This window comes from Pipra filicauda, unplaced genomic scaffold, assembly GCF_003945595.2.
Source record: "Pipra filicauda isolate LSUMZ 115617 unplaced genomic scaffold, ASM394559v2 scaffold204_size1372650_pilon, whole genome shotgun sequence".
Lineage (NCBI taxonomy): Eukaryota > Metazoa > Chordata > Aves > Passeriformes > Pipridae > Pipra > Pipra filicauda.
This window is the reverse complement of record NW_024104315.1, coordinates 76,138-103,312: the sequence shown is the minus strand read 5'-3', so window position 1 is coordinate 103,312 and position 27,175 is coordinate 76,138. Positions and strand designations below refer to the sequence as shown.

Here is a 27,175-nt window from a genome sequence, read left to right as displayed (position 1 = left end):
AGAATCATCCATTATTTCCCATTTTGTCTGTTCCTGGGGGAAAGAACTCGAAAACTGATAATGGAACATCGTAAATCAGGGGACTGAGCAGGGTGCCCATTACAATGGGATTCTTGATGAGATCTTCAAAATACCTTGTTTTATTAGTGCTGACAACAAGCACCTTTAAAATCCAGCCTTTCCCCTTTGTTGTGCTACAGGTGGTTTTTAAAACAATTTACAAAGAGTCTTTTTTTTTTCCTTTTTCATGCTGTTAAAGCAAATTGGTATGTAATTAGATTTATATAGTGAATAATCTTATTTGCATATCCAATTAATTCTTCCTGTTTTAATTTGCTAGGGTTGGATTCACATTGGTAGTAAAAAAATAACACTTAAATGATCAAGCATTCAAATTTTCTTTTACAATAATTTGTTCAAGGTCTTCCATTAAAGTTTGGTCCTGAGCATCCTCTTCCTTTTAAAGGCTGTTAAAGAAATGGAAAAAGGCAATCAAAACGAAACAAAAAATGACTTGTGTTATGAAAACAATAAGGGTATATTTAAGCTGATCAAAGCAAATGCTGTGGGAATTTAGACTTTTCAAACATCTTATTATATAGAATCACAGAATAGTTTGGGTTGGAAGGGACCTTAAAGCCCATCCAGTGCCACCCCTGCCATGGGCAGGGACACCTTCCACTAGCCCAGGTTGCTCCAAGCCCCGTCCAGCCTGGCCTTGGACACTTCCAGGGATCCAGGGGCAGCCACAGCTTCTCTGGGCAACCTTTGCCAGGGCCTCCCCACCCTCACAGCCAGGAATTCCTGCCCAATATCCCATCTGACCCTGCCCTCTGGCAGTGGGAAGCCATTCCCCCTTGTCCTGTCCCTCCATCCCTTGTCCCCAGTCCCTCTCCAGCTCTCCTGGAGCCTCTTTAGGCCCTGGAAGGGGCTCTCAGCTCTCCCTGGAGCCTTCTCTTCTCCAGGTGAACCCCCCCAGCTCTCCCAGCCTGGCTCCAGCCCTGGGAGCATCTCCAGAGCCTCCTCTGGACTCTCTCCAACAGCTCCATGTCTTTCCCGTGCTGAGCACTCCAGAGTCCCACCTCAGACCTGCAGGTGTCCAAAGACTCTGTCTGATTTTTATTGGAGGATATTGGTGGATTTTTGGGCATTAGGAGGATTTCTGTTCTCCCCTGGTTTCACTCATTACTCATGGAGACTTCACTTGAAGTAGGAACACTTTTTCTGCTTCTCTTCATCATTTCATCTCTTCATCATTTCAGCTGTCTGGAGTTCTCACATCTGTATTCAGAAATGCTGAATACAAGCCAAAAAGTAGAAAAGGGACCTGATTTCAGAAGTGTTAATGTGCTCTAAATTCCACACATTTCAACACAACAGGGAGGTGTTTAGCACTGGTGAAAACAACTCCACTTTGTTGGGTACTGAAGTGTGTAATTTTAACAGCTCCTGGTGACATCTACAGTTTTATTAGCCAGACAGAGGGCTGCTTTTGCAGACACAGTCCTAGAAAAGTTTCAGTTTTGCCCTGAGTCAGGGAATAGCTTGACACAGCCTGTGTTTCTAAAATCTTCATGAAAAGACTCGTCATCCCTGCCAGGCTGAAGGACTTTCCATCGGTGGCTTCGCTTCTCCTTCATGTTCCCAGACCTGAGGTTCCACTTCCAGAGCTGCTGGAGCTGCCTGGAGAGCTCTTGGAGCCTGATAGTACTCAGGAGATACCCCTAGGACTGAAAAGTCAGCAAGGCAAGTAAATATTTATTTAAATGTGCTGAAGCCAGTTTCTTCCCAGCATGTGTGAGACATCCAGGTCCTAGTCCTGCTTCCCAGTGACCCCTACACAGCTTATCTGGAGTTCGGGAGCAGAAATCTGTTAACCATGGAGGAAAAAACCAAAGGGATTGATGAGTCATTAGAAAAGGATAGAACAGGCACATTGTAACCTAAAAATTATAGATCTCTCAATACAGCGAAAGTGCAAGCATGTATTTTTTTTTTTTTAAGATATTTCTGGTGTGTCCCCAAGGGATAAAAGATTCTTTCTAGTAGCTACAGGAAGATGTTGTCCATCTGTCTGATGCATCGATAGATGTACAACAAACTCCCTGTTTTTAACCTTTTCTGATGACAAGCTCACTGCTCTCCTCTGGGTGCCCTCCACCCTTGTTGCAGTGAGATTGAAGGCAGAGGGATCTGCTGATCTCCTAAAATTGAAGAAGTTTGATTTCAGTTTAATTCCCAACTGCTGCAACCCATGTTTGCCAAAAATGTCTCTCTGCTTTTATTTGAGAGCAATATTTTGAGCAGCTTGTTCTGCAAAACGTTAATTGTTTCCGAAAAAACATTGGTTTGTTCTCTCTTTGCAGGCCTTGGGATTGTGGATTTTTATTGCTACTGTTGGATGGTTAATGGAAGGAAAATTTTATTACAAGGGGAGGAAAAAAAAGGGATTGGAAGGGTTGACACACAAAGCCTAAAAATCCTGATGGCTTCCTTTACTCTGACATCAGTAGATAAATGGGCTTCCTGTCCCATGTCCATTGAAATCAGAAAACCCACCCTGTGGTTCCAGTGGATGGGTTGTACTGGGACTGAATGGTTAATTCAAGAGGCTTTGGCAGAAATTATGTCAGTGGAAGGGAGGTGAAATGAAAATTGGGGTACTTAGGCCAAAGTGAGCAGGGGGCTTGTGGAGTAAGGGGTTAAGAATTGAAAATAAAACCAACAGTGTATTTAAATGATTTGATAAACGTGGAAAATAATTCCATAATTGTGTTGCGATGATTTGAAATATGTCCTAGGGAAAATTGCTTTGAATCTTAATTAGCAACTATTGGTTATTAGCTAAATCTAGTGCCAGGGAAAAAATAAATAGGTACAAGCACTTGGCTGTTGCTCGTGTCTCCAAACACCTCATCTCTTGTCCCAGTTTTGGGCTGTTTTTTCCTAAAAGGTGAAATAATTCTTGCAGATCCAAGGTAGTCATCCTGCACAGGTCACGGGAAACACCTCGGTTGTGTTGCTGCCAGACAGGATGAAACACAAATGAGGTGACAATTGGTGGCAAAACAATTTCTTTGGACTGGTTTTATCTCAACTACATCTTTGTACTGCCTCATAAAAATAAGCTGTAATGGGGTGCGAGCCCCGAGTAGCTTTGGCTGGAGCTGGAAGCTCTGAAGAGGTGCACAGATAATATATTCCCACTCTTGTTCCATCTGATCCATCCCTCTGCCTACTTTATAAACTGTGCTACAAACAGCTTTTAGTTTCTCAGGGCAGGAAAAGACACTCACAGCCCTGCGTGGCAGAAAACTAAGTGAAAATGACCTCCAGCTCTGAGGCACTTATTGAAAACCTATTTTAAATTGAATACACAAGCCAAGATAATACAGGCTGTTTGATAAGAAACATTAGAGAAATCCATAACACGAGGCTTTTTATTATAGGTTTATTACATCAATCTCTCCAGTGGGTAATGGAACTTGTAAATATACTCTTATGTAGGAGTCTCCTTGCGGGCTTTTTATTCATGCTGAAGTAAGCACAGCAAACTTATTTGCTGTCAGGGTACATTGAATTTAAGATTAGTATTTATTTTGGTTCCAAAGAGGTTTTGCTTTTGTGAATTGGAAGTTGGCAGAACCGCTGTGGGAGAGGTGGGGGCTGCAGGGGGGGTGGGGGGTAAATGAGTTTTCCAGACAAGCCGCTGGTCCGGGGGCGGGATACGGGACACGGACCCGGAGTGGGGTGTGGGTTGTGTCCTCCACTGCTCGCCTCGCTGGTCACTGCTCCTCTGGGAGGGAAAAGTTGCTTTGTTTAAGAAGGAGCTTGCTGCTTTTTCGCTGAATAAACCCAGCAAGATGAAAAAGCAGCCGTGGGATTAGAGCAATATTTAAGGGATATATTTGCTGCATTACCGTGCAGGACAAACACGGTCACAGTGTGTATTGTACTGTAAACATTTGTTCTGGAGTGTTAAAATGCTCTTAATGCTTTTCCAGAGGTAAACAAAGCAATGCTGCTCAGCAGTAACCCAGTTTGCTTCTGCTTACTTGGGAGAAGCCAAGGGTAGGTTTGCATGGAATAAAGAGTTAAGGAGAAGTCTGCCTAGTTCAAAGGACAAAAAAGTTAAAACTGTAGCGTTGCCAACAAAAATAAACCCCCAAACAACAGCTTACAAGCTTTTAAGTATGTTTGCTGGAGGATATACTAATTAATTGGTAGTTGACTTCATATAGGGAAAATAATCCTTAATTAGAGGTTGTTAATTGGAAGGACCAGAAACCTGCTGAGGTGTCAGCAAAGTTGACATTAATACTTGATTTTAACAGGTTTTTAAGGTTGGCCAGAGAAGCTGTGGCTGCCCCTGGATCCCTGGAAGTGTCCAAGGCCAGGCTGGATGGGGCTTGGAGCACCCTGAGCTAGTGGAAGGTGTCCCTGTCCATGGCAGTGGAACAAGATGATCCTGAAGGTCCCTCCAATCCAAACCCTCCCATAATTCCATACCACTGTGCAGAGGGATGTACTTTATGTTGGTGCAGCACAAACATGACCAGCTTTGAGTGATGTTTTGCATTTCCAGCATTGACAAAGACCTTTTTACTGTGTGAGACAGATTATGACTGAAGAATGAAGGATGTGTCTATTTAAGGTCTGAGGGTAACAAATGTGCTTGTGCTGTGAAACCACGGCTGTGTCAAACCCACCTGAGAGAAACCATCCTTCATCCCCCTCGCTGGGCACTTCCTCCTCAACTGTTGCACAGTAATGCTGCCACTAATGTGCATTAGCAGAAAGCCCAGCACTATTTTTGATGGATATTCTCACAGGTATTAATTATGCATTATCATTTCCATCTCTTGCATATTTAAAAAGGCGGCAGTTTTAAGAAAATTATTTATTTCCCTGTCATTGAGCTGGTTTTGGCCACTTCCTCAGTGCTTTTACCAGCTTTCCCCCAGACTTCTTGGTTGAAGTGCTCTCAGATACAACGGGTTGGGCAGCAAATGGGTCAAGGGGAACGTCCTCCATGGCTTTGATTTCTTGCTGCTCACAGAACAACCCTCTGCCCAGACAGCAGAGTGATCCATAAAGACTTATTCTCTGTTTAATTTCTTTCTCTGCATATTCCTCATTGTGGTGGTGCACTTATTGAAGAAGTTAAACCCCAAGCTCTCTGCCCCAGATAAAAAGCTACTTAGAGAAATTCCTATTTGTCACTGAGGCATCTAAAAACAAAAAAACCATGAGGTTCTTCGTAGCGTGTTCTCAATCCAGTATAAGCCTTAATTTTCCAAACAGAGAAAGCCATTATTTTTTGCCATTGTAATGAAAAACTTGCTGAAGCAGTGCACATTATTTCCATTACTCATTAAGCCTTCTCTGCTCTGGAATGAAATTACATGGTTTTTGTTAATTTTCTTGCTTTTAACTTCTGACTTGCAATTTACCAAAAGAAAGAACCAAACCACTGCAGCTCTGGTTGTCTCCCAGTTGACAAAATCAGATGGTCACAGCATTCAGATGAGTAATGCAAGTTCACTCTATTTTGCCATCTCCCTGACATTTTGGGCTATTTGCACTAAAACAGAGCAATGAATAACATTTATTAATTTGCACCATAGTTCTAATCTGTGACTTCTATAGGGCTTCTACTGGTTTGCTATAAGTGGACGTTACATGGTGGCTGATTTATTTCATTTTATTTAATTTTGTGTTGAATAAAATAAATTTGGGGCTTAATTATAAAGTAATAGGGCTCAGTCAGATGAATTTCTCTTAAGAAAATGCACGTGGTCTCTCTCCATTTAACTGTTGACTCGCTCTCCTCATTGATATTGAGTTTGCTTTTTATCCCTGTTGTCATTTTACTGCAGCACTTCCTCAGAGCTTTTCCTAATGCCTTTTGTCAACAGCAAAACAAGAGCCTCCTCGTGGGGGCAACTGAGCTCTGTTTCATCTCTGGAGATGCAATTATTGTGTGTTTGTCCTCAGTGCCTGTGGGTGACAGGATGCAGGCAGAGCTCTGTGCAGGCACACGGGGAGAACAAACTCCTGGAAAGTTCTGCTCAGCAGCAGCAGCACTTTGGCTGCTCACACGACTTCTCCGTGCTCACCACGGGGGTGGGAAGGCCTTGGAAGGTGTGTAGACCATGGTACTGTCTGGCACAGGGACTGGTTTGCATGCTATTTGTGGAAAATGCTGTTGGCATCACAAGTCATCACATTTTGCATGAAGTTTGTGTTTGAAGTATCGGCGTCCTCTGGGTCAGACCACAAGAGTCTCCACAGGCAAAGCAAGGGGAAGTTTTACCTTTGGGATAGGCTGTGCTGTTTGGTGATTGAGGCTCTTTGATGTCACAGAATCCTGGCATTGCTAAGGTTGGAAAAGACCTCTAAGATCAAGTCCAGCCACTCCCTAAACCCACCACTAAGTCGTGTCCCCAAGTGCCACATCCACAAAGGGACGTGACTCCACCACTGCCCTGGGCAGCCTGTCCACCCTTCCAGTGAACAAACTTTTCCTAATATCCAATCTAAACCTCCCCTGGCACAATTTAAGGCCATTTCCATGTCCTTATATTGCTTGAAGGACCGTGTTTCCAGGAGCAGTTCTCTCCTGTTACAAAAAACACCTTAAAAAGAAGCTTCTCTTCCCGAAGCTGTGCTGGGCAGTGGAGGTTTAAATTGACCTTTGGAGATGAACTCTTGTCTCGGGGGCATCCCCATCATGCTGCTCTTTAGACATGAGTAAGGAGTGTTTGAAGGCTTAACCTGGTGGTGTTACACCAGGGGGAAGAAAGGCTCTACTCACAAATGCCATCAATCTGAGCAGGTTTTGGAGAGTGCTAAATTGCAGTGTAAGAAGTCATAAGTCAGATTTTTGACAGCTATTACTGATATCTTTTCCCTGCTGTGTTCCTTGAAAGTTCATAACATTTAAAAAAAAATTAAAGGAATGCATGTTATCCGTGGGCAGATTGGACAAATTGTACTCCTGGCTGCTCCTTTGATGCTTTACTGATTGAACTCTGAGAACTTGATTTAAGCTGCCCTCAATTTGACAGTCAGTGGTGTTAATTTTATCATTGGGTTTGTGTAGGATCTGGTGTCTGTCTGTGTGTGTGTGTGGAGGGTCTGGTCCCTATACAGGGATGACCCAGCAGAATAAGTGGTGACTTTCAGAGATGGGGAGTCCCTGTGCTGGGGTGGTTGAGCAGTGACCCCAGAAACCAGAGTCAAAGGAGGTACCCTGAGCTCAGTGGCTTCCCTGTGCAAGGAATCACCCACTGGAGAGTGGGGTTGCCTTTTGTTCCTGCTCTGCTGAGTGCTATGGAAACATTTTTTAAAAAAACAATAATAAAATTGACAGCAGCTCCTCCAACCTGCCCTGAATTGGTGTAGTTGCTCTGAGTTCCCTGCAGCTGTGGAGATTTGCACCAGCTGAGGTGCCAGCCCGGTGTCCCCACAGCAGACTGCAAATGCCTTAAATCCATTTATGTAACAGAACCACCTGGAGATTACAGCCCTGGATCCTGTTTGCAGGATTAAACCCTTTCTTGCTGTAGCAGCAAGAGTGAGGTTTTGCTGCCCAGGGCCAGGAGCCTGCCCAGCATCCTGATGTTGTGCACTGGGATGCCTGGCACGTCTCCAGAGGGCACATGGTACAGCAAGGGCTTTGATTTACCTCTTTGTGGCACTTCAAAGGAGAGATCATTCTCTCCTCCTAAATAAGTTGGTACTGTTTAAACCCCAGATACCCAGCGTGCCATTAGGCTTGCAGTCAGACAAAGATGATGCTGACAATTTTGCTCAAAAAATAGAAATATATAACATTATAACCACGAGGTTTCCCTCTCTGACCATTCATTCAGCTGCATTTTAATTTATTGCATTGAGATATTGTCTGTTTTTCTTAAGGCATGGGTTGAACTTGTTAGAAATAGTCACAAAAATGCAGAGTGTAATATGTGTAATGAGGCAGTCATTTAAAACTTGCCTGTGCCAGTGGTCAGTGATAGAAAGGAACGTGTTTACAGTTTAATTCTACTTTTTTTTTTTTAAATAGCCTTTATATATTAAAAAAAACTTTTTGTCAAGCACCTGCTTGTGTGCTTTTAAAAGATGGAAAGGAACTGAGTAAACAACTTTCTGCCTTGATTTAGGTATACACTGCTTTTATTCTTCAGAGTTTGTTTAAAACTTGCTGGGTCAGAATTTTTGTTTGAAGGGGTTTAAACTGAGTGCTTCTAATGCAATTGAAACTGTTTTATGAAAATATAATAGGTCTTCTGTAGGGTCACAAATACAGAGGAACCAGTGACAGAGCACACCATGGGAGGGAGTTCTGAAGTCAAGCAAGGTGGTTGTGGTTTCCCCATCCCTGGAAGTGTTCAAGGCCAGGTTGGATGGGGCTTGGAGCAACCTGGGCTGGTGGAAGGTGTCATAAAAGCTGCACAACTTGGCTGCATCTCACTGGTACTTTCAGATCCCAAAGGATCCATCAGGTGGAGATGATAAAACTTCATCCCTCGTGTCCCATCGCAGTGTTGTCTCAGGGATATGGAAATGCTCCAATCCTGCCCAAACCAAACAGCCAAGGAGAAATGTGCACACTGTGTGCTGAGTTAACAAATAGGTGTTTTGCTCTCTGCTCTGTTTGTTTTAGAAGTTTTGTGCCCGTGGGTTGGCAGTAAGTCATGCATGGGCTCCTGGGGAAGCATTCCTGATATTCCCACTGCTGCTCATCAGCGCTGCCTGCTCCGGGCTGGTTCCATCGGCCCTCAGCGCTGCTCCTGGAAATGTCAAAGTCATCCCTGATGTATTCCCTGCTACCCAGCGTCGTGTTTTCTTGCTGTAATTGCAAATTTTGTGCTCCTGACCCAGGAGGAGCAGATTTGCAGTGCCCTGCTGACAAACTGAACCGCCCGACGTGCGTCTCCCGGCCGGTGACACGGCGCAAACGAAGTCACAGCTCTTTGGCTCCACGTGTGCCAGACTCACAGTCCCTCTCTTGCTGCTTCCTGGGAGCAGTTCTGCATCGCTCACGAGGTGCTGGTAATTCAATCTGCTTATTCACAAATATTTGAGAAGGGAATCCATGGCCTAAACCTCTCTGTAAATAGCTGGATAGAAAAAGTTGGCAGGAATCAGCTTTGCTTCTGACAGTGGCTAATGTACTTAAACCCGAAAAGAGAAAAGAGGCTTCACCTTGAAGCAACGTGCCAGAGAGTTCCTTTCACCTTGAAGCTTTCTGCAGAGTTTGGCTCCTCAATCAATTGAGAGCCTGGACACATTGCCAGAGTTGTCTTTGTTTTTCCAGCAATAGATGAGACAGAGATTATAGGTTATTGCCCCAGGGACTTGTCTTTTCTGAGGCTTCAGGATTTTAAAGGAAAGAGGCTTTTTCAATATGAGTGTTTTATAGCTTTTTCCTGTCTGCTGGTGGGGTGGGGAGGATGGCATTTGTTAACCTGGCTTTTACACACCTTCCTTATTGCATGAAGGATTAAAATCAATTGAAGTTCAGGGAGGTATTGTGGAAAAATGTGGCTTTAAAGTATGCACACGGACCTACTACTTCTGCCTTTTTATATATCCACTTTATAGTTCCTGTCATACTCCAGACAGCTGAAAGTTTTACAATAGTGATATGTGTTCTTGAAAGACAGCAGTTATATCAGCACCTTATATTTTACTAATAAATCAATAGGTAATTAGTACAGGCCTTTGAAACATTTATAATACCTCATTCACAAGGAGCTCTGTGCAAGAACACCCAGAGCTGGAGGGACTGTGAGACCTGAGGGGAGGTTGGAGAATGGGTGAAGGCAACTCTGTGTGCACAGTGATGAGCTGTGCTTGGTCAGAGGTGAAGGGAGTGTCAAGCCAACAAGGTTAATAGAAAGGTTTCCATAGTCTGGAGTGCTGGCGACAGCTTTCTGAAGGAATTTCATGGATTCAGGTCTCTTATGAGGCAAAAGATATTTTCAGCCTGAACCACAATCTTTGCCTGTTGAATCCAGGACTCGTTTTCAACAGGATGGAACCAAAACAGCCCAGTATCAATTTCCAGCACTGAGATAAAGGTCCAGTCAGAATTTGCAGCCCCTGGGAACAGCTCTCATGGCTGGACTTTGCCTGTGCTTTCCTGGGAGGTTACAAACTGCTCTGGAAGCCATTGCTGCCATCAGCATGTGACTGTGAGAACCTGAGGCCCCAGTTCATCAGGAGTGGGATTTGACTGGGACAGGCCACCTGCATTCCTGGTGATGGATGTGGGTAACAGATCTGGGCACGATGCCTCAGAGCTGCTACTAGTGGTTAAGGTTGCTGCTGGGGATGGAGCACACCACAAGCTGCAGTTGTGTCTCCCTGAGGGACCAATTTCTGTCATTGACTGACCTCCTCGTTTGAGAGAATGTCATGTCCTGAGTTGAAAGAATTAAAAAATACATGAATCATGGAACAGATTAAACACCAGTATTTCATCTAAGGCTCTACATGCTCCAGTCACCGGAGATGATGTGAATTCCATTCTTAGATATTCAGGACTGACAGGCAGAGTGGCAGAACAACGTTTGCCTCGGCAAATGTCATTGTCAGGATGTTCACCTGCAGCTGAAGTGCATCACAAGGTGTTGCATGTGAATGAGCTCAGCCTTTGCTGGTGATGTCCCATGTACCTGTCGCTTCCCTTCCCAGCACAGAGGAGCTGGAACAGCCCTGCTGTTCAGGCCTCTTTTTCTCCACGTGCACTGGTGAAACAAAAAAACATGAGCTGATGGGAGAGAGGGACAATTTTTCTCTTACAGCCAGCAGATCTGACCAGTTGGGTGATGATGCAACACCAGGAGGTGTTACAGAGATGGTCCCAGAGGAGTGAAGAAAATAACTGAGGAAAATGTATCCAGCAGCTGAAGAGCCAAGGCATGGATTTAGGTCTGGGCTCAGTTCAGCGGGATGCTGGTGGCATCCTGGATTTCTGGGCAAGCTCCAGTCCACGACATCTGCATGTTCACAACAACAGCAAAGATCATTTAAGCTTTCTGCATCCCATAGTTCAGTCTGGAGGAACAGTTTTTAAGTTTTTAGGTCATGCAGGCCTAGTGTTCTTATTCTCTGGACCAGAATATGTCTGAACACATTGAGAACATGTGAGTTACAAAGCAGCTTTTGAGAAACCTGGTGAAACAATATTATTCACCCCAAAACCAGGATGTGTGTCTTTGTACTTCAAGAAGAGAAATGGTACCAATAGATGCATTGTGCTGGGTAAGGACAGCTTTAATTTCCTCTCATAATCCTGTGTTTCCAGGGTTGGGTATGTAACTGCTGAATGATTTTCTTGAGGCTAAAGCTTAACTTACAGGGCATGAGAACCAGCCTGATTATTATTTATGTATTAAAAGTATCTTTCAAAAATATGATTATTTCTAGTATCTCAACACAGGAGATGAACAAATAACCTGAGCGTTAATGAACTCGTGACTGGTTCTTTGTGATCCTTTCTAACTGGTGTTTCAGCAGACCTGCAGATGCCCCAATGCTTTTTATTAGTAGCAGGAGTGGTAGTACCATTAGTATTGTATTAATATTATTATTCCTGTTGTCTGCTCCTGGCTCTGTCGTGGGCTGATGTCGTCCTTAGTTGGAGCAGTGTGAGTTTTTCCCTGTTTATTTTCCTGCCGGCGGCTGTGATGACTCAGGGAGAAAAGGCTGCTTGGTGAAGAGACTTGTGATTTCCTGCAGCAACAGAGAAATGTGTTTTTGTTGTGTGCTGAAGAGAACATCTGTGATGATAATCGTGCCGTTGACTTACCAAGGGAACACAAATTACACTCTGTTAAATGAGGGTTTTGTCGCAGGACAAGTCTCTCGTTCCGCTGGCTGGGAATTGCCTCCCCCCGGCTGTCTGGGCCCAGCAGACGAGGCACAGGGAAAGTTCACTTTGCCATGGACAGATCAGGTAGCAGCATTTTATTCGAGAACTGCAAACTTGATGACATTTGCTCTAATTAATTGTGTGGCATTTCAATAGGGGAAGTTGCGCCGTGGCTGCGGGACAGACAGGGAGGGTGAGTGAGAGGCTTCACAGCTGAGCAAGCCAAGCTGGAGCCTGACCTGCCCTTGGCACTTGGCTGTTCACTCTGGTGTGGCAGAACATGGGCAGAGGCAGCTGCAGGGCTCACCAGTGAACCCTGGGCTTCCCTCAGAGGTCAGAACACACTGTGGTGGGGTGGATGTGCTTAACCCTGCCTTTAATTCCGACGGTGCCACATCCTCGGGTCACCCGTAAATAGAGTTGTCAGAGCACTGTCTCCATTTCAAATGCTGGAGCCCTTCCACACCTGCATTTACGAGAGGGAAGATTTATTTCTTCCTGTCTCCTGGATTTTTGTGGCTGCCTTACGGTCTCTGAGGAATATCTGACACTGCTTTTGAACTTGGGGATCAGACTGTTGCCTATCAGCTGTCACCTGCCAGGCCTGGCTTTCCACTCCAGCTGCACTTGTACTTGGTACAGCAGCGAGCTGGGACATGAAAGGATGTCAGAAAAGAGAGATCATAGCAGGAGGAGTGAGATAACAGCAGCAGGAGCTGTCTGGCTCATGGTCCATGTTGGAGACCTGCAGGTGCTGCAAAAGAAGCCCAGTCTTGCATCATGGGGTCAGGAGAGAGGTGGTGGCTCTCCTCCCCATCCAGCTTCTCAACCCAGTAGCAAGGCTCAGGGAGTATCTCAGCCAAGAGCTCTGGGAGGGTGTTTTTGCTGCCAGGGTTCAGATTATTGCAGTGGAATAGCAGACAGTGCATCTTATACAGTGGTGGAGTGAGGAGGAGGAGGAGGAGGAGGAGGGAAAGAGCCTCATCATTTGTTTCAGTTTTGCTCCTGATGAAAGTATCTGATCATAGTTGTTGTTTAGTTCTCTTTATTGATCTTGAGAGGTTTTCTTTTCTAAGCACATGGGCCAGCCCTGGTGCAGTGGTGGGGAGGAGTGACTGGGGGAGGAAGGCTGGTGGCTGGTCCCCTAAGATACAGGAGCTACGAGACCCTTCCCTTCAAAATACAGGACTTTTTAAATCTCCTTTTTTTTTTGTCTGTAATACAATTCTTTTTCTTTGAGTGGGAAGCACCTTTATCGGGTCTTGTTCACTGAGAAGTCTGTGGAATTATTTACAGTAGGACTATGTGGTGCCAACCTTTCTGTCTCTTAATTTCAAAGCCATTAGCACCATTTGGGTGTGCAGGTGATGTTATAGAAGTGATGGGCAAAAAATAGGGAGTGAGCATCCAATTTAGTCTTTCCCTGCTCAGGAGGATGTAATGCAGCTGCTAACCTTGAAGAGCAGGCTGTTGTGTTAATCAGCAGTGCCCTTGAGCTGTCCTATCCATCCCACTTCCCACTCTTCTGAAGAGTTGCTCTTCCCAAGGTGCAGTTTTGTCTTGAAGAAATACCGACTTGTAGCACTGTATGAAAACACAGCAGCACACACAGCAGAGAGCAATTCCCTCGGCAGCAAACAAGGAAAGGATTTTTCTCATTTCCACTGGATATACTCCAAGAATTCTCTCTTCAGTTTAGTTATTATCTTTCCCTACGGTGTGGAATATTCAATTAAACTTCCTCTCAAATTGGCCATAACTTTCAATGAAAATTAAAGCAGTTCTATTTAGGTAACAGGATCTGTCACCAGGCTTAATGTTCAGAGAGAACAGGAATGGTTTCACCTCTTTCATGTGAATTAACCTCAGCTGACATTCTTCACGTTTCAATTCCTCAAAAGCACAGGAAGATGACAAGCATTTAGCATCCAACTGGATGTGCTGGCTCTCAGGTTTGGGGTACTGGAGGGACACTCTTCATTTGGAATGCATTTAAATTAATCTGACATTTTTTAATAGATTTTGTGATTCACTAGGGGGAAAATTATATATCTAGCAGAAGCTTGGATAGCAGAATGTTCTTCTAAATGATCTATCACGTTCTGTCCGACACCATATGGGCACACACCTCCTTCTGTGTTTAAAATGTTTCTTTTATAATAAAGTCAACTGACATTTCCTAGATCCTGCATCTTACTGAAAGAAATACACTTCTCTCAAAGGAGGCACACCCAGAGCAGGAGCACATTTGTTTTATCTAAAGTGGAGGAGAAAATGCTTTTTGGTGTGTAGGTTGTCTTAAGCTGAGTGTGTTTCATGTTCATTCCGAGGTAACTTGCTCTGTTTGATAAAAGGACCAAAAGAGAGCCTATTAAACACAACCTGATGAGAAGAGCAAGGGAAAAGCCAAAAGCCCTCTGAGTTCAGGGAACAGCCTCTTCCTGACATTGCTGGACTTCTGTAGATTAAACCACTCGTGGGGTCCTTCAGTGGTAAGCCAAAAATGTGATATCATCTCTCTTTGACTGCAAGTCCTGGACATTATTGCATAGAAATAAAGTTACCAATTTTAATTTAAAAGAAAAGAGAAAAAAAAAGTGTAAAATTCACATTTCAGAGCTATCCAAATAGCAAAACTTTGCTCCCACAACACCAGACGCTTCAAGAGAGCAAATGCCTTTGCCTGGGCTGACACTGAGCATCTGAGCAACATAACTTAGTCAAAAATGGGCTATTTATGGTACAGGCACTTCTAGTTTTCTGTCTGTGAGAATCTAGATGGCAGTTTGTTTTACTTATTAGTGGCTCTTTAGTGATCTGTGAACCAAATCCTCCTCTCCTGTAAGGTTCTGTGGCTCAACTCTTATCACACAGTGGTAGGATCTGGGCTGCAGTGATTTCAATCACACATTAAACTGTAGCAAAGGGACTCTACAGGCTGAAGATTAAATAGTTTGGACTTGCTTATCTTGGTTATACACAGGCAGCAATACGAGAAAGAAGAAAGGCACTCAAAAATCATTTTATCTACCCAGTGTTGCAAGGTTTTTCCTCCTCTCCTGTTCCCCTGATGTGCTGGCAGCTGCTTTCAGAGGTTCTCCTGCCTCACCCAACACTGTTTGCTTGAAAGTCCCACCAGGGCTTTGCTTCTTGCTGGCTAAAAGGAAGGGAAAGCATTTTTTTTGCCATATAAAAGCTGAATATTAACCAGTGTCAACAGCAGGTGGAATATGTGGAGGTGGTTTCATTTCGTTTTTTTATGAGTTTCTGTTTTAGCAAACTGAGTGATTTAGTAGACAAATTAAGTTATTCAGTGTTTTCACCTATTTGTGACTATTTCTACCTTCATAGTTCTCTGCCTTTGGTCTCTGTTTTCAAAATTCTAATAGAGTACCCAGAGCTATAATCTTTATAAGCCAGATTTAATATCTTTTTCTTAGGGTGAATGAGACTGTTTAGGGAGTGAAGCAACCCTGGATCTCAGAAACAAGTCCAGATACCACAATCTAGCCCTGTTTGCTCTGTGGTTATTATTATCCTTTTCCACTAGCAACAGCAAGTTGCACACAGGTATAATTTAAAGCTAGAGAGGATGTGAAATGTGTTTTGAATAATAGATGAGTTTCAGTCAGATATCATTAACATATAATTAAGAATAAAGATAAATACAAGTGATGTGACTGGATGCTTGGTGTGCTCTCTTTTGTGGTGGGGCCTGAGGGAGGAGACGTGGGGGAGAGGCTGCTCCTTTATAATCTTCCTGGCAGAGTCTCTCTGAAATGCTTCTGTGGAGAGACAGAATTTGCTCCCTGGAGTAAAGAGCTGTTGTTCTGTCCCGGGTAAATCCAGCTGATTTCCCAGTGCTGGGGGATGTGAGGGCTGTTCACATTCGTTCTCACCCTCCTCCCATCAGGAAGATCCGTTGTCTTCTATTCATTCCTTTTTCTTTCTTATTTGTTGTGCAGCCCACCATCCTTATATTTTATTTATTCCTTTTCCTCTGACCTCCCATACCCCCAAATTTCCCGTGTGTCCATCAAGATGGACTTCTGGCAGCCTGACTAAAGGGAAATCCGTGCTCACATCCCTTCAAGTCCTGCCCTGGGCAGCGAGGGACCTGCAGGCACCCAGTGGCCCACACAATTGCCCTTTCTCTGCTGTAAAGATAGGGCAGAAACAGATTGGAAAATGTTCCAAAAATGTTAAGTCAAGGTTCCTTTCATTCAACTAAAAGACTTTCTGGCTGTGAGGAGTTTTACTGTGTCCTTACTTGCACTATATTTCGAGGAGGCAGCCGGACATCGCCACTGATGAGCAGAAAAGTCTCGGTGAAATCAGGATGGATGATTTTTTTTTTTTTTCAGGGAAGAAAAGTTGGTTTCTTTTATGTTCTGAACAGCTACTGTGAAGATAAAACTGTCTAATACAAACAGGATGGAGAGCAGTGAATTTATGTTGTAGCTTTTTGTGGGCATTTTGGGCAATATTGGCGTATTTTGTGAAATTCGGTGCTCGCTGCAGAGCTGCACTTTGGGGATGCTCCTGTGAGCAGCACTCACCCTTAACTCCCAGTTTGAGAAAGGATAAATTGTTAAGGTGAAAATGGAGAGTGGTTGAGGAGAGAGGAAGGAGTTAACAACTCAAAAGATCAAAATGTGTTTTTAAAATAAAGAACTAAAGTCAGCACGAGGGAGGCTCCTGTGAGTAATCCCCAACCTCAGACTGTTGCATTGCTGTGAAATGACTCCTGAACTCTTTGAAGGTCGTGTCAGGTTGTTCTGCCAAAATATTTTCACTCTTCTACCTACATTTAGTGTGAGTTTTTAATACTCCAAAGTGCACAGGCATGTGATGTCCTTGGCAGCACAGGTCACACCAAACACTTGGGACCCTCATTGCCGGGGGGTGCTGGGCTGGAGCCAGGGAATTCCTGAGGAGTCCCAGCACAGAGAGGGCAGAGGGTGTAAAAGGATCCCCTCTGAGGGGCTGGGGCTCAGTTATACCTGTGACTGCAAAAAGGTTTCAATCAGGGGTGGCAGAACCAGCGAGGGGACTCCCTGGGGGCTGGACCTGCTGAGGCCCCTCCAACTCACCTTACTGTGTGACTGTATTTGATAATGTGGCCTTTTAGTTCACCAGGAAAATGTTTCCATTTTTCAAGGTGAATTAAGCATTCTGACTTGAATTGAGCTTTGCTGTGACAACAAGATCATGCCTCTTCCCATTCATTTGAACTTTGGGTGAAGTTTCAGTCTCCTCTCTGTTTAATGCACAGACATTTGCATGAATGTTGACTCCGTGTGAGATTCAGTGGCTCTGGGGAAAAAAAAATCTGGTGTTATAAACAAAATAAAGTGTCATCAGATCTTTTCCAAGGTGAATGATACACGGCCTCTTGCTGCCAAGACACTATTTCATGTTTTAAGAGTGGGAACATGGAGATTCCATCAATTACCTGTCACACTTTCCCTGTTTCATGCAGATGACAACACACTGCACGGGCCAGTTTTCCTTCAGGAACCCAACAGCCTGATCTTCCCTTTGGATTCAGAGGAAAAGGAAGTGGAGCTGAGCTGTGAAGTGAAAGGAAATCCCAGACCAACCATTGGGTTTGTTGAATTTAACTGTTTTTTAGCATTAACTGAATTTAACTGTTCTTTGGCACTACCCCTGCACTGCAGCAGCATCATCACTCAAGGGCCTTTCTCCTGCCTGGATCACTCAGTGATGCCCCTGGAGCCTGGAAATGCTCTCAGGCACGTGGTGGCATTGTTGGGGTGTCCTGTGCAGGGCCAGGTTTTGATGGTCCTTGTGGGTCCCTTCCAACTCAGGATATTCCACGGTTCAGGAGCATTAGAACAGAGGAAATGCACATCAGGAGATCACCACACACTGCAGCTCAATTGCAAAGTTTGGACAAGAGCTCAACAAGGTTATGAAGGGACAATAAACAGCCTTGGCTCTCGGGTTAACCATCCTTTTGCCTAAACACTGGCAAAGCTCTCAATTCTTTTCAGCTTTGGTAACTGCTCTGGGATCCTTGGAGGAAGATCCTGCCCTGCTCTGGTGCTGCTGCTGCTGCTGGAGATCCCTGAGGCTGCTGCTTTCTCTCCTTTAGTGCCTCTCTCATTTTGCTCACCCAAGTAAATGCCACTCTGAAACCACTTAGAGCCACCAGGGCTCAGCCACTGGGCTCTTTTCTGACACAACCAGCTGTTTAATGCCATGAACTCTGTTGATTCACTGGTGCAAATGCATTCAAATAGTTTCTCTGCCCATTCTGGTGGTGGAGGGGCAGCACCTCCATCGAGGGCTGGTGGGGCTGAGGCAGCTCTAACTGGGGCAGCGTGGTGCTGGAATGGCTCAGTGCCCCAGTTTGTGACAACAGCCCCTGTGAGTGAATTTAAATTGAAATTTAAATGTAAAAATAAACAGCCAGCAAGTCGGGAGAGGGGGAAAAAAAAAACCCTCGGTGGACTTGAGTGGTTTAGAGATCCTGTTCCAGGGACTTCCCCTTGCAAAATGATTAATTCCAAAGAGCAGCAGCACGAGCAACTACAGAAGCATTAATCATTTCAGAGACTGAAATATATGTCAAGGATATTGCTCTTTCAGTTAAATACTGGAATATTTCAATACTGTGCAGGAAATTTGCATTTTTGTGCCTTTTTTTTTGTCTTTAATAAGTAGTCAAAGATGTTCTGAATCTCTCTTTATTTACTTCATGCTGTAGTTTGAAATACCCAAGAGCCTCCATTAATATCAGCAGAATGTAACTTTGGCATTTTGTGCTCTAGGTGGAAGTTAAATGGGAGCAGCATTGACGTGGGGATGGATTTCCACTACAGGCTGGTGAAAGGCAACCTGCTGATCAATAATCCCAATAAAACCCAGGATACTGGAACGTACCAGTGTGTAGCAACAAACCCGTTTGGAACCATTGTCAGCAGAGAAGCAAAGCTTCAGTTTGCCTGTAAGTAAGAAGGCAGCCTCTGTTCCCTCAGCATGCAGGGAAAACTGGGATATGTGTCTCCTTTCCAGCCTTTCCTAACTGGTTATGGAGTGTCCTCGGAGCTGTTCATGGAGCAGAGAAAGAGGGGAAATGTGAATAAGGAAGGCATGTCTTGATTTATCATTATTTAGCTAAAACTATGTGTAGTATACAGTAAAATATTTTTTGAGGAAGGGGCCATCTGGGAAAGGATCTGGTAAATGGGATCTCATCCAGGGGGTTTTTATTCTCCTTGGAGAATTAAAGCTTCAAAATATTAACAGGAGTATGCTCTCCATAAGGAGTAAAGTCACAGTGACAGGTGTCCTAAGTCCTGTGTTTCTGTGGTACAAGTGCTCTCAGACATGGGGGATATTTTGTAACTCTGGGTGTAAAAGGGAAAATGGGCTTTGTATTTATTTTGGGTTAAATCAGAGTTACAGCTCCCTGTTGAAAGCTAAGGATGAGAAAAGGCACAGATCTTGCTGTGAATGAGCTTTATATGAACTTATGTAAAGCCATTTTGAGGATAAAGCCTGTGAGAGTGGGCAAACAACGACGCAGGACCACGAGTCATCTTTTTTCTCATGTAGTTGTGAAGGTGAAGGCAGAGAGTAAATACAGGGACTTATTTATCTGTCATCTCTGATTTCTCTGTGCTGTTGTCCTGGGAGGGGTGTACACAGCAGAGCAGTAATTACAGCAGGAGCTGCTCTGGAATATCCTTGGAGGAGCGTGCAGGAGTTCAAGGCAGACCCTTCCCAGACACAAAGCTCTCAGTAATGGAGAGCTTTCAGCAGAGCTTTAATGAAAGGTGCTTTTGACTGACTGGTAAGAGAAGTTGATGTGCTCCAGCTACAAAAATGAGAAGATAAAAATGCCAATAAACCCCAGGTTCACACTCTGTAGAGAGATGATTTGTAATGAGAAATAATACAGAGGGGAAAGTCAAGTCCTCTGTCTCCCTGTGTAGTTTACAATATATTATCCTCTTGCTTATGACCTGCTCGAGTCTTTCCATGACTGAAGGTGCCTCTTCACCATGGATGGGTAATAAACAGCTTCCTCAGGCCCCTTCTCATCCCTCCACATTTCAGCATGTCAAGGTGATTGCTTATAAACCCCACATTGTGCTGCTGCTCTGGACACACGTGTCCCACAGAGGCTCTGCCTTAGGAGCCCTGGGCATCACCAGCTCCCAGGGGAGCCTGGGGAGCAGCACCCTCAGGGCAAAGCCCTTCAACACCCCCTGGCAGGGTCAGATGTTTGCTGGATTCAACCACTGAAGGACAAGCTGGGTCCCAGCTTGCAGCTCCTCAAAGGCAGGTCCTGGGCTTCCAAATTCGGGATATGGGACTAGAAGGGAGGATTCTCCCAGTCCCACGGAGGGTGGTGAGGCCCTGGCACAGGTTGCCCAGAGAAACTGTGGCTGCCCCTGGATCCTGGAAGTGCCCAAGGCCAGGTTGGACAGGGCTTGGAGCAACCTGGGCTAGTGGAAGGTGTCCCTGCCCATGGCAGGGGGTGGCACTGGGTGAGCTTTAAGGCCCCTTCCATCCCGGACCGTTCTGTGATTCCATGATTCCCGTGATTCCATGATTCCTGTTGCTGACAAGTGCAGTAACCACAGACCAGTTGAGTGGAAACACATCCTCTTCTCACATATCTGGTTTGACTGACTCCTAGTTAAGAAGACTGAACTGAAAAACTTGTTCTTTTTCAGTTAAACTAATGGATAAATGGATACATTTTTGATCCCTAAATTTTACTTCAGGTTGATAAAACAGTGTCATCAGATTAGAAATATTCGGATTAAAGAAATAAAAATTAGGGTTCTCTCAAGGTGGGCTCTGTGCTTTGCTAAAACAGTAAGTCTTTTTGTCTTCTTTAGTCAAAGGGATTGTAACTAGAAGTAGCTGGGTTATGAAATACAGAGTGGTTTAAGTTTATTACAAAAGCTCTGCCTCTAAGCAAAAATAAAATTGGGCATCTGAAGCTTCACCCTTCGTCTGAACAATCCCTTATTTTCCATCCTACTGTGTGGTTTTGTTTTATCTCCTTTTCATTTCTGAGGAAAATTAATGTTGGGTCTGTTGAGACTGATGGCTGGAAGGTTGAGCTTGGGTTTTTTCCCCTCCTCTTAAGAGTTAAATTGTGAATCTTGGGGCATCAGTGATATATGGTGCTTCTTCAAGGGCTGTGTTATTCTTCTGTAGCCTTTTCAGTGCAGATTAAACGACTGTTGAGCCATTCAGCCTCCTGTGGAGGTCAGGGAGGTTCAGCAATTTAATCCTTGAAATATGTATTTAGGTTACAAACTCATTATGATAAAAGTCCTAATATTTTCCCCCAATACTTGCTTTGTGATGTGTCATTTACATTTCAAATTTGTCCTTTTATCTTCTTTTTCCTTCTCCCCCTTTTCCCTTCTCCCCTTTTTCTTTCCCCCTTTTTTCTTTCCCCCTTTTTTCTTTCCCCCTTTTTTCTTTCCCCCTTTTTTCTTTCCCCCTTTTTTCCTCCCCCCTTTTTTCCTGCTCCCTTTTTTCCCCCCCCTCTTTTCCCCCCACTTTTTTCTTCTCTGTTTTTTCTCTCCCCTCTTTTTTTTTTTTCCAGTGCTGCTTGTCTCTGAAATGGAACATATTTTCAAAAGTGAGGAATCTGCTGTGCCACAGTAACAGAACATGGATTAATGATACCCTAAGCCCTGTGCTTACAGCAACACAGGCTTTCAGAAAATAAAGCTTTAAACTCTTGAGTATGGATCTAATAATGGCTTCTCCAAAATGATATATGAAAACACAGCTGAACAAGATTAAATTATGTGCTTTTTATTTTAGGGGTTGGGGCTTAGCTTGACAATTTTATTCACTGTGCTGTAGTTTCTGTTTGGAAATAACACTGGAATCAATAAGGAGTTATGGCTGGGAAGGAGCGCGGCTCTGACGCGGCACTTCGGAGATGCACCCACCCCTTCAGACATATGATTAAAGTTGTTTACCATGGCCTGGGTCCTGCTTCCGTTTAGGATGAAGATAAAACTCATATTGATTTTTAGTGGCACCAGAGTTGGCCCAAACCCCTGGGAAAGTGCTGAGTTTGTGGGTTGTTCTGCCTGCTCAGCTCCCGCTCCCCTTGGCAGGGCTGGGCTGGGGGCAGGAGGGCTCAGGACGGGCAGGGTGAGCTGTTGGAGGGTGTCCTTGCCAAATTGTTTCTCCTGACTCTGAAATAACGTGCAGAGGGGAACATCAGCACACACAGAGGCTGAAAGCTCTTTGTTTGCTCTCTACAGCTCCCTGGAAGGAGGTTGTGGTGAGGTAGGGGTTGGTCTCTCCTCAGAGCGACAGGACAAGGGGAAACAGCCTCAGGTTGTGCCAGAGGTGCTTCAGGTTGGACATCAGGAAAAAATTTCTTCGCTGAAAAGGTGATTAAGCACTGGAACAGGCTGCCCTGGGAAGTGGTGGAGTCACCATCCCTGGAAGTGTTCGAACAATGAGTGGATGTGGTGCCCTGTGATGTGGGTTAGTGCACCTGGTGGTGTTTGGTCAGAGGTTGGACTTGATGATCTTGGAGGTCTTTTCCAACCTTGATGATTCTGTGATTTATACCCACATCTCCCTAGCCAGAAAATCACCAAGTAAAGTCCTAGGAAAGGCTTCATTAATGCCCACCCTCCGAGAAGCTCATCAGCCTGTTCTGCATAACACTTGTAGACCCTTTTCAGGGGTGTTTATTTGAAGGCCTACTTGTTAAGATTTATTTTCACTTATTTTGGTGGCCTCTGCTACTGCTAGACTTACCAGCCAGAAGCTACTGCTGGTCATCCAAAGTGTGCTTGTACCCCACCCCTGTGCAGGGAATGACCCAAAGGTTTTCAGACACCTTCCTCCCCCCTCTATTGACCCTTGAGTGTGGGAGATATCCAGAGGCCTTTTTTGGGGAAGGTGAGCCTGGTATCTTCTCTCCAAAAGTGTCTTTGCAGATCCTTTGCCCTGTGGGTTACCATGGAGAGTGTCATCTGCCACAGCAGTTCTGACTCTTGGCTACAGGGTTTGGCTTTCTTCTTGTTCAGCCAAAGGTTTGTCAGGCAGAAAGGGGCTGGATATTCCAACCCGGCACTGGTGGAAGTGGGTTCAGAGGAAATGGGACAGAGTAAGGCTTTCCCTTCTCTTTGTAATTCTTTGTTAAGTGATATGCAGACCTTTTATGATCATGACAGGATGAGCAAGTCAGGAATCTCCCAAAAAAGAGAATTTCTGTCTTCCCTTCCAGCTGATTTATGAGTACCTATAGGATAACTTCTCCAATTAGACAGAACTTTGAATTTATTTTGTCTTGCTGAGGCTGCAGTTTGTTTTTTACTGCCAAAGCTTTGAAACCAACATCTTGACATGTCTCTTGGCACTGCAGAGTCAACCAGAACACCCCAGTGCCCCCCACACTGGGGATCTCCAGACTGTGTCTGCTCCCTCCCCACCTCCTCTGGTGGCAGTTAATGCATCCTGAGGATGGGGCCAAGCCTCTGCTGTGCTCTCCCTGCAGATGGACCCCCATCTTCTCCCGTGGAGCCATCCCTAACGCTCACAGATTAAATATGCTTTCCCTGCTGTGATAACTTGACTCAATTTGGCCTTAAACTCCTCAGCGGGATTTGCTGTTTAACCTGCAAATTCCCAGAGACGGTGCTACCTGCAGGAATGCTGGTTTAAAACAAACCCTCTGGAGAGTGGCTGAGTGGCTGTGTGGTAGTTGTTGCCTTTCTCATCAGCACTGGTGTTTGTCTCATGCTGTTGATTTTGAAATGGGCACCAAAGAGGAAAATCAAGTTTGAATCGGTGCCGGTTTTCAGTCGTCCCGTTGGTTTGCCCCCTGTTGTTACAAAAACTGCCTAAAAGTGATGTCTGTGAAACAGGGGCTGTTAGAGAAATGGGATCTGCTTTTTAGGGGTTTTTAGCATTTTACACACTGTGGGACCCCACGCTGGGGGGACTCCTGGTGTCCTTCCCTCTGCTCTGCCTTGACAGGCTTCTCCCAAATCGCTGCTTGTCCAACCCATGGCAATTCTCTGTGGAGGAGTTTCATTGGAATCTGTAACAGGTCATGCTAATGCTATGAATGTTTTCTGCAGTTGGCCAAAATGATCTTGAGATGTCCAGGGGGCTGAGGTACCAATTTTTAGAACATAAATGAGATCCCAGTGGAGAGGAGAATAATGGAGCTGAAGGGAGGTGCCCTCCAAGGATGCTGGAGCAGGAGTGAAGCATCACCATGCTGCCCCTGCAAAATTTAGTAAAAGAGGCCCATGAATCTTCCTGAAATCATTTAATTTTCTGCAGAAATTCATTTTCTTAACATAGCCCAATTTCCCTGACATACCCCACAATCTCATTTTTTGTTCCCGTTGAATTCTTTTGGAGCCTCTGCACATCCAGGCCAGACTGAGGTTTTGTCATATTGCCCAGGAGTGGTTTTGTGGCAGCAACATGGAACTCTGCAAATAAACATTATTTTGGAGCTTGAATGTGCAGTTCTACCAGTGCAGAGTCCTCATCTTCCCAGGCTTCCCCATTGCCACTGGGATGTGCCAGCCATCCCTGTTTCTCCCATAAGCAGTCAGGGTACAGCCTGTTCGTGGTGTCCCCAGTTCTGCAACAATATGTTAAAATATTCTAGGCCATCAGATAAGATTTGGGGCTAATTATGACAAATTTGGCTCAAGAGTGCGTGCATGTAAATTCCCTAATTCTTCCTCCAGTGCCTTTTAAAGGAGAAATGTCATTTATATCAATAAATTATATTTATTTTGCTGGTCTTTGGCAAAATCAGCCCCTCCAGCTACTTGGCTCCTCAGGACTGGGCTTGGTGTGAATTTAACAAGGGACTAAGCACATTTATTTGCATTTTTCCATATGAAATCACTTCCCAGTGTTTCTCCTTTGCTGAAATCCTACCTCAGCCCTGCTCAGTGCACTCAGCAGTGTCAGAGAACCAGCTCCCAACCTCTGCTCCTTCACCACAGTCTCCAATGGGTGGAAAACTAGGCTAAGCCTCTTAAGTTCCTCTTTTTTCTTTTCCTGTTTTTTTTTTTTTTTTTTTTTTTTTTTTTTTTTTTTGTGAATAGGGACTATGCAGCAGAGGATAGATCTATAACCTATTTTACTTTCATCTGGGATAGAAGGACCCTTAACTCAGAAGTGTAGGATTTACACCTGCCTTGTTTCCCCCCAGGGTTATAAATAAGCTGGATGTATTATTCCTTAAAGCAGTGGCAGGGAATTTGTAAATAATCAGGCTCCCCTTGTCCCAAAGCTGGTAATCTTGAGAGACTGCAATGTTATTTAAGGAGTGTATTTTGGTTTAGATCATGCAGGAATAGCTCTGGAGAGGGCAGGGATTGTTGCATGGGGAGGTGTCACAGGGCTGGGAGAGCTGCCACCAGTGAACTGAGAACCACAGGTCAGTCACAACCCCACAGTTTCTCTTCTAGTTTGTAAATTTAAGGACCAGAAAGGCACAGGCTTGACATTTTTTCCCCGTCTCCCTCCATATTTATTCATTTTGCTTTAATATGTCAAATAAAGTATATTTGGAATATTTTATTTTTGTATCTAAGGGCTGCATTTTAAAGAATTAAATGCAGATGGAGGTGGGTTTTTTTTTAAAATGAACGTTCAAACACCTTGTAAAAACTGATTTTAGAGTAGCACAAGCATCTGAAGAGCTGTAAGCAAGTGTTTTCATGGCATATCCCCATCGATTTTCCTGGTCTTCTGTGTCCAGTGGATAGAGGACAGGACAAGAAATCTCAGGAGGTCTGTGTTATTTGCTCAGTTATTAGGATGCTTCTTGGAACACCTCCCTTTTTGCCTCTAAATCTCCTGGTCTGTCAAATGAAATAATGCTGTTTCCCTAGTTGAGGAAATAATTATTATCCTTAGGATGATAATTAGTGATTCCATATCAATGCAAATCAGTATTGTCTCTAAATTTATGGAAAACAGCAGTTACAGGACCCCTGATCAAATTCAGCTTATGCCCAAAAGCTGGAGGTGGACTCTGTAAGACAATTTCTGTTCCTGTTGATGGGATGCAAGGCCAGTGCAGAACAACTTTATTCTCGTGGCTGCTTTTCCTTTTTCTTTTTTTTTTTTATTTTTTTCTTTCCTGTTTTTCTTGTGGAAAGCAAAAGCAGGGAGGGAGTCAGTGTTGGCACAAAGGATGGCAGAGCTTTAAATGTGTTTGTCCAAAGTTGTCCCGTGTCACTTTTCCTGTCTGGAGCAAACGTGACTGACATTTCATTGTTCATTAGACATGAGAGATGAACAGAGTGACAAAATATCAACGCTCTGTGAGATGCTGCAGAGCATCATAATGTGCATTTCCAAGGGGAAGCTGAACCACCAGACACTCTCTGAGGGTCAGGTTCTCTGTGGGGTCTTTTTCATCTGGGCTTTGATCAAGTGAAGGGAAATTTTTCTTTGAAACTTGTGCCTGGGCTTGTGTCACATTGCCCAGAGAAGCTGTGGCTGCCCCAGCCCTGGGAGTGTCCAAGGCCAGGTTGGACAGGGCTTGGAGCAACCTGGGCTAGTGGAAGGTGTCCCTGCCCATGGCAGGGGGTGGGATGAGATGAGCTTAAAATCCCTTCCAACCCAAACAGTTTTATGATTCTATTTTACATCATTTGGGGTCTAATTTGCATTCATTTCACTGCACACAGTAAGAAGGTGCAGCAGAGCATGAGCCAGTGGGGAAGCTGTGAGGCATCTGCAATGTTAATGCTCAGACACGACATGAGAGAGCTCTGCAGCATCTCCTGGGCCAGCAGAAGTTCTGCTCTCTGGCTATTGCAAAGTCATCTGTGCTGGAAGAAAGTGTGTGAATAACACTGGATTTTTTTTTTCTAGGAGAATATAAAAAACTTCTGAGAGAGAAATAACCCCATTCGAGTCAACCCAAGGGGAAACGTCTGCCCAGATTTTGTAGATTAAAGTAATAAAATTTTCAGAGTCCTCAGCATTTTGTCTCAGGCAGAGGAGCAGCTTCAAAACAAATGTTTGAAATATTTCCTGTAGAAAAAAAAAGGCAGAGAGGCAGCTTTTATGAAATGGGACATTAAGTCAGGGAGGATTTTTTTCCCTTTTTTTTTTCCTTTTTTTTTTTTTAATTTGGTAACATCCCAGGGAAGAGTGGTTTGATTTTGGAAGAGGACAGTGGGTGCCTTGCAGGTATTGCTTAGAGCTCCTGTTTTCCTGTATGATTAGTGGCATGAAGGAAGGCAAAAAAGCACTGGGAGTGGCTTGTTG

The 27,175-nt window shown here is 44.4% G+C and overlaps 1 protein-coding gene across 1 annotated transcript in view; it reads left to right on the top strand.

The window, feature by feature from the left end:
* Positions 1-27,175, top strand: part of LOC113999997 (contactin-4-like) — a 234,158-nt gene that overhangs the window by 161,544 nt on the left and 45,439 nt on the right. The window contains exons 4-6 of the mRNA XM_039380823.1: positions 8,890-9,060; positions 17,370-17,496; positions 18,685-18,860. Coding sequence (XP_039236757.1) covers positions 8,890-9,060; positions 17,370-17,496; positions 18,685-18,860 — 474 coding nt within the window. The remainder of the gene's footprint in view (positions 1-8,889; positions 9,061-17,369; positions 17,497-18,684; positions 18,861-27,175) is intronic.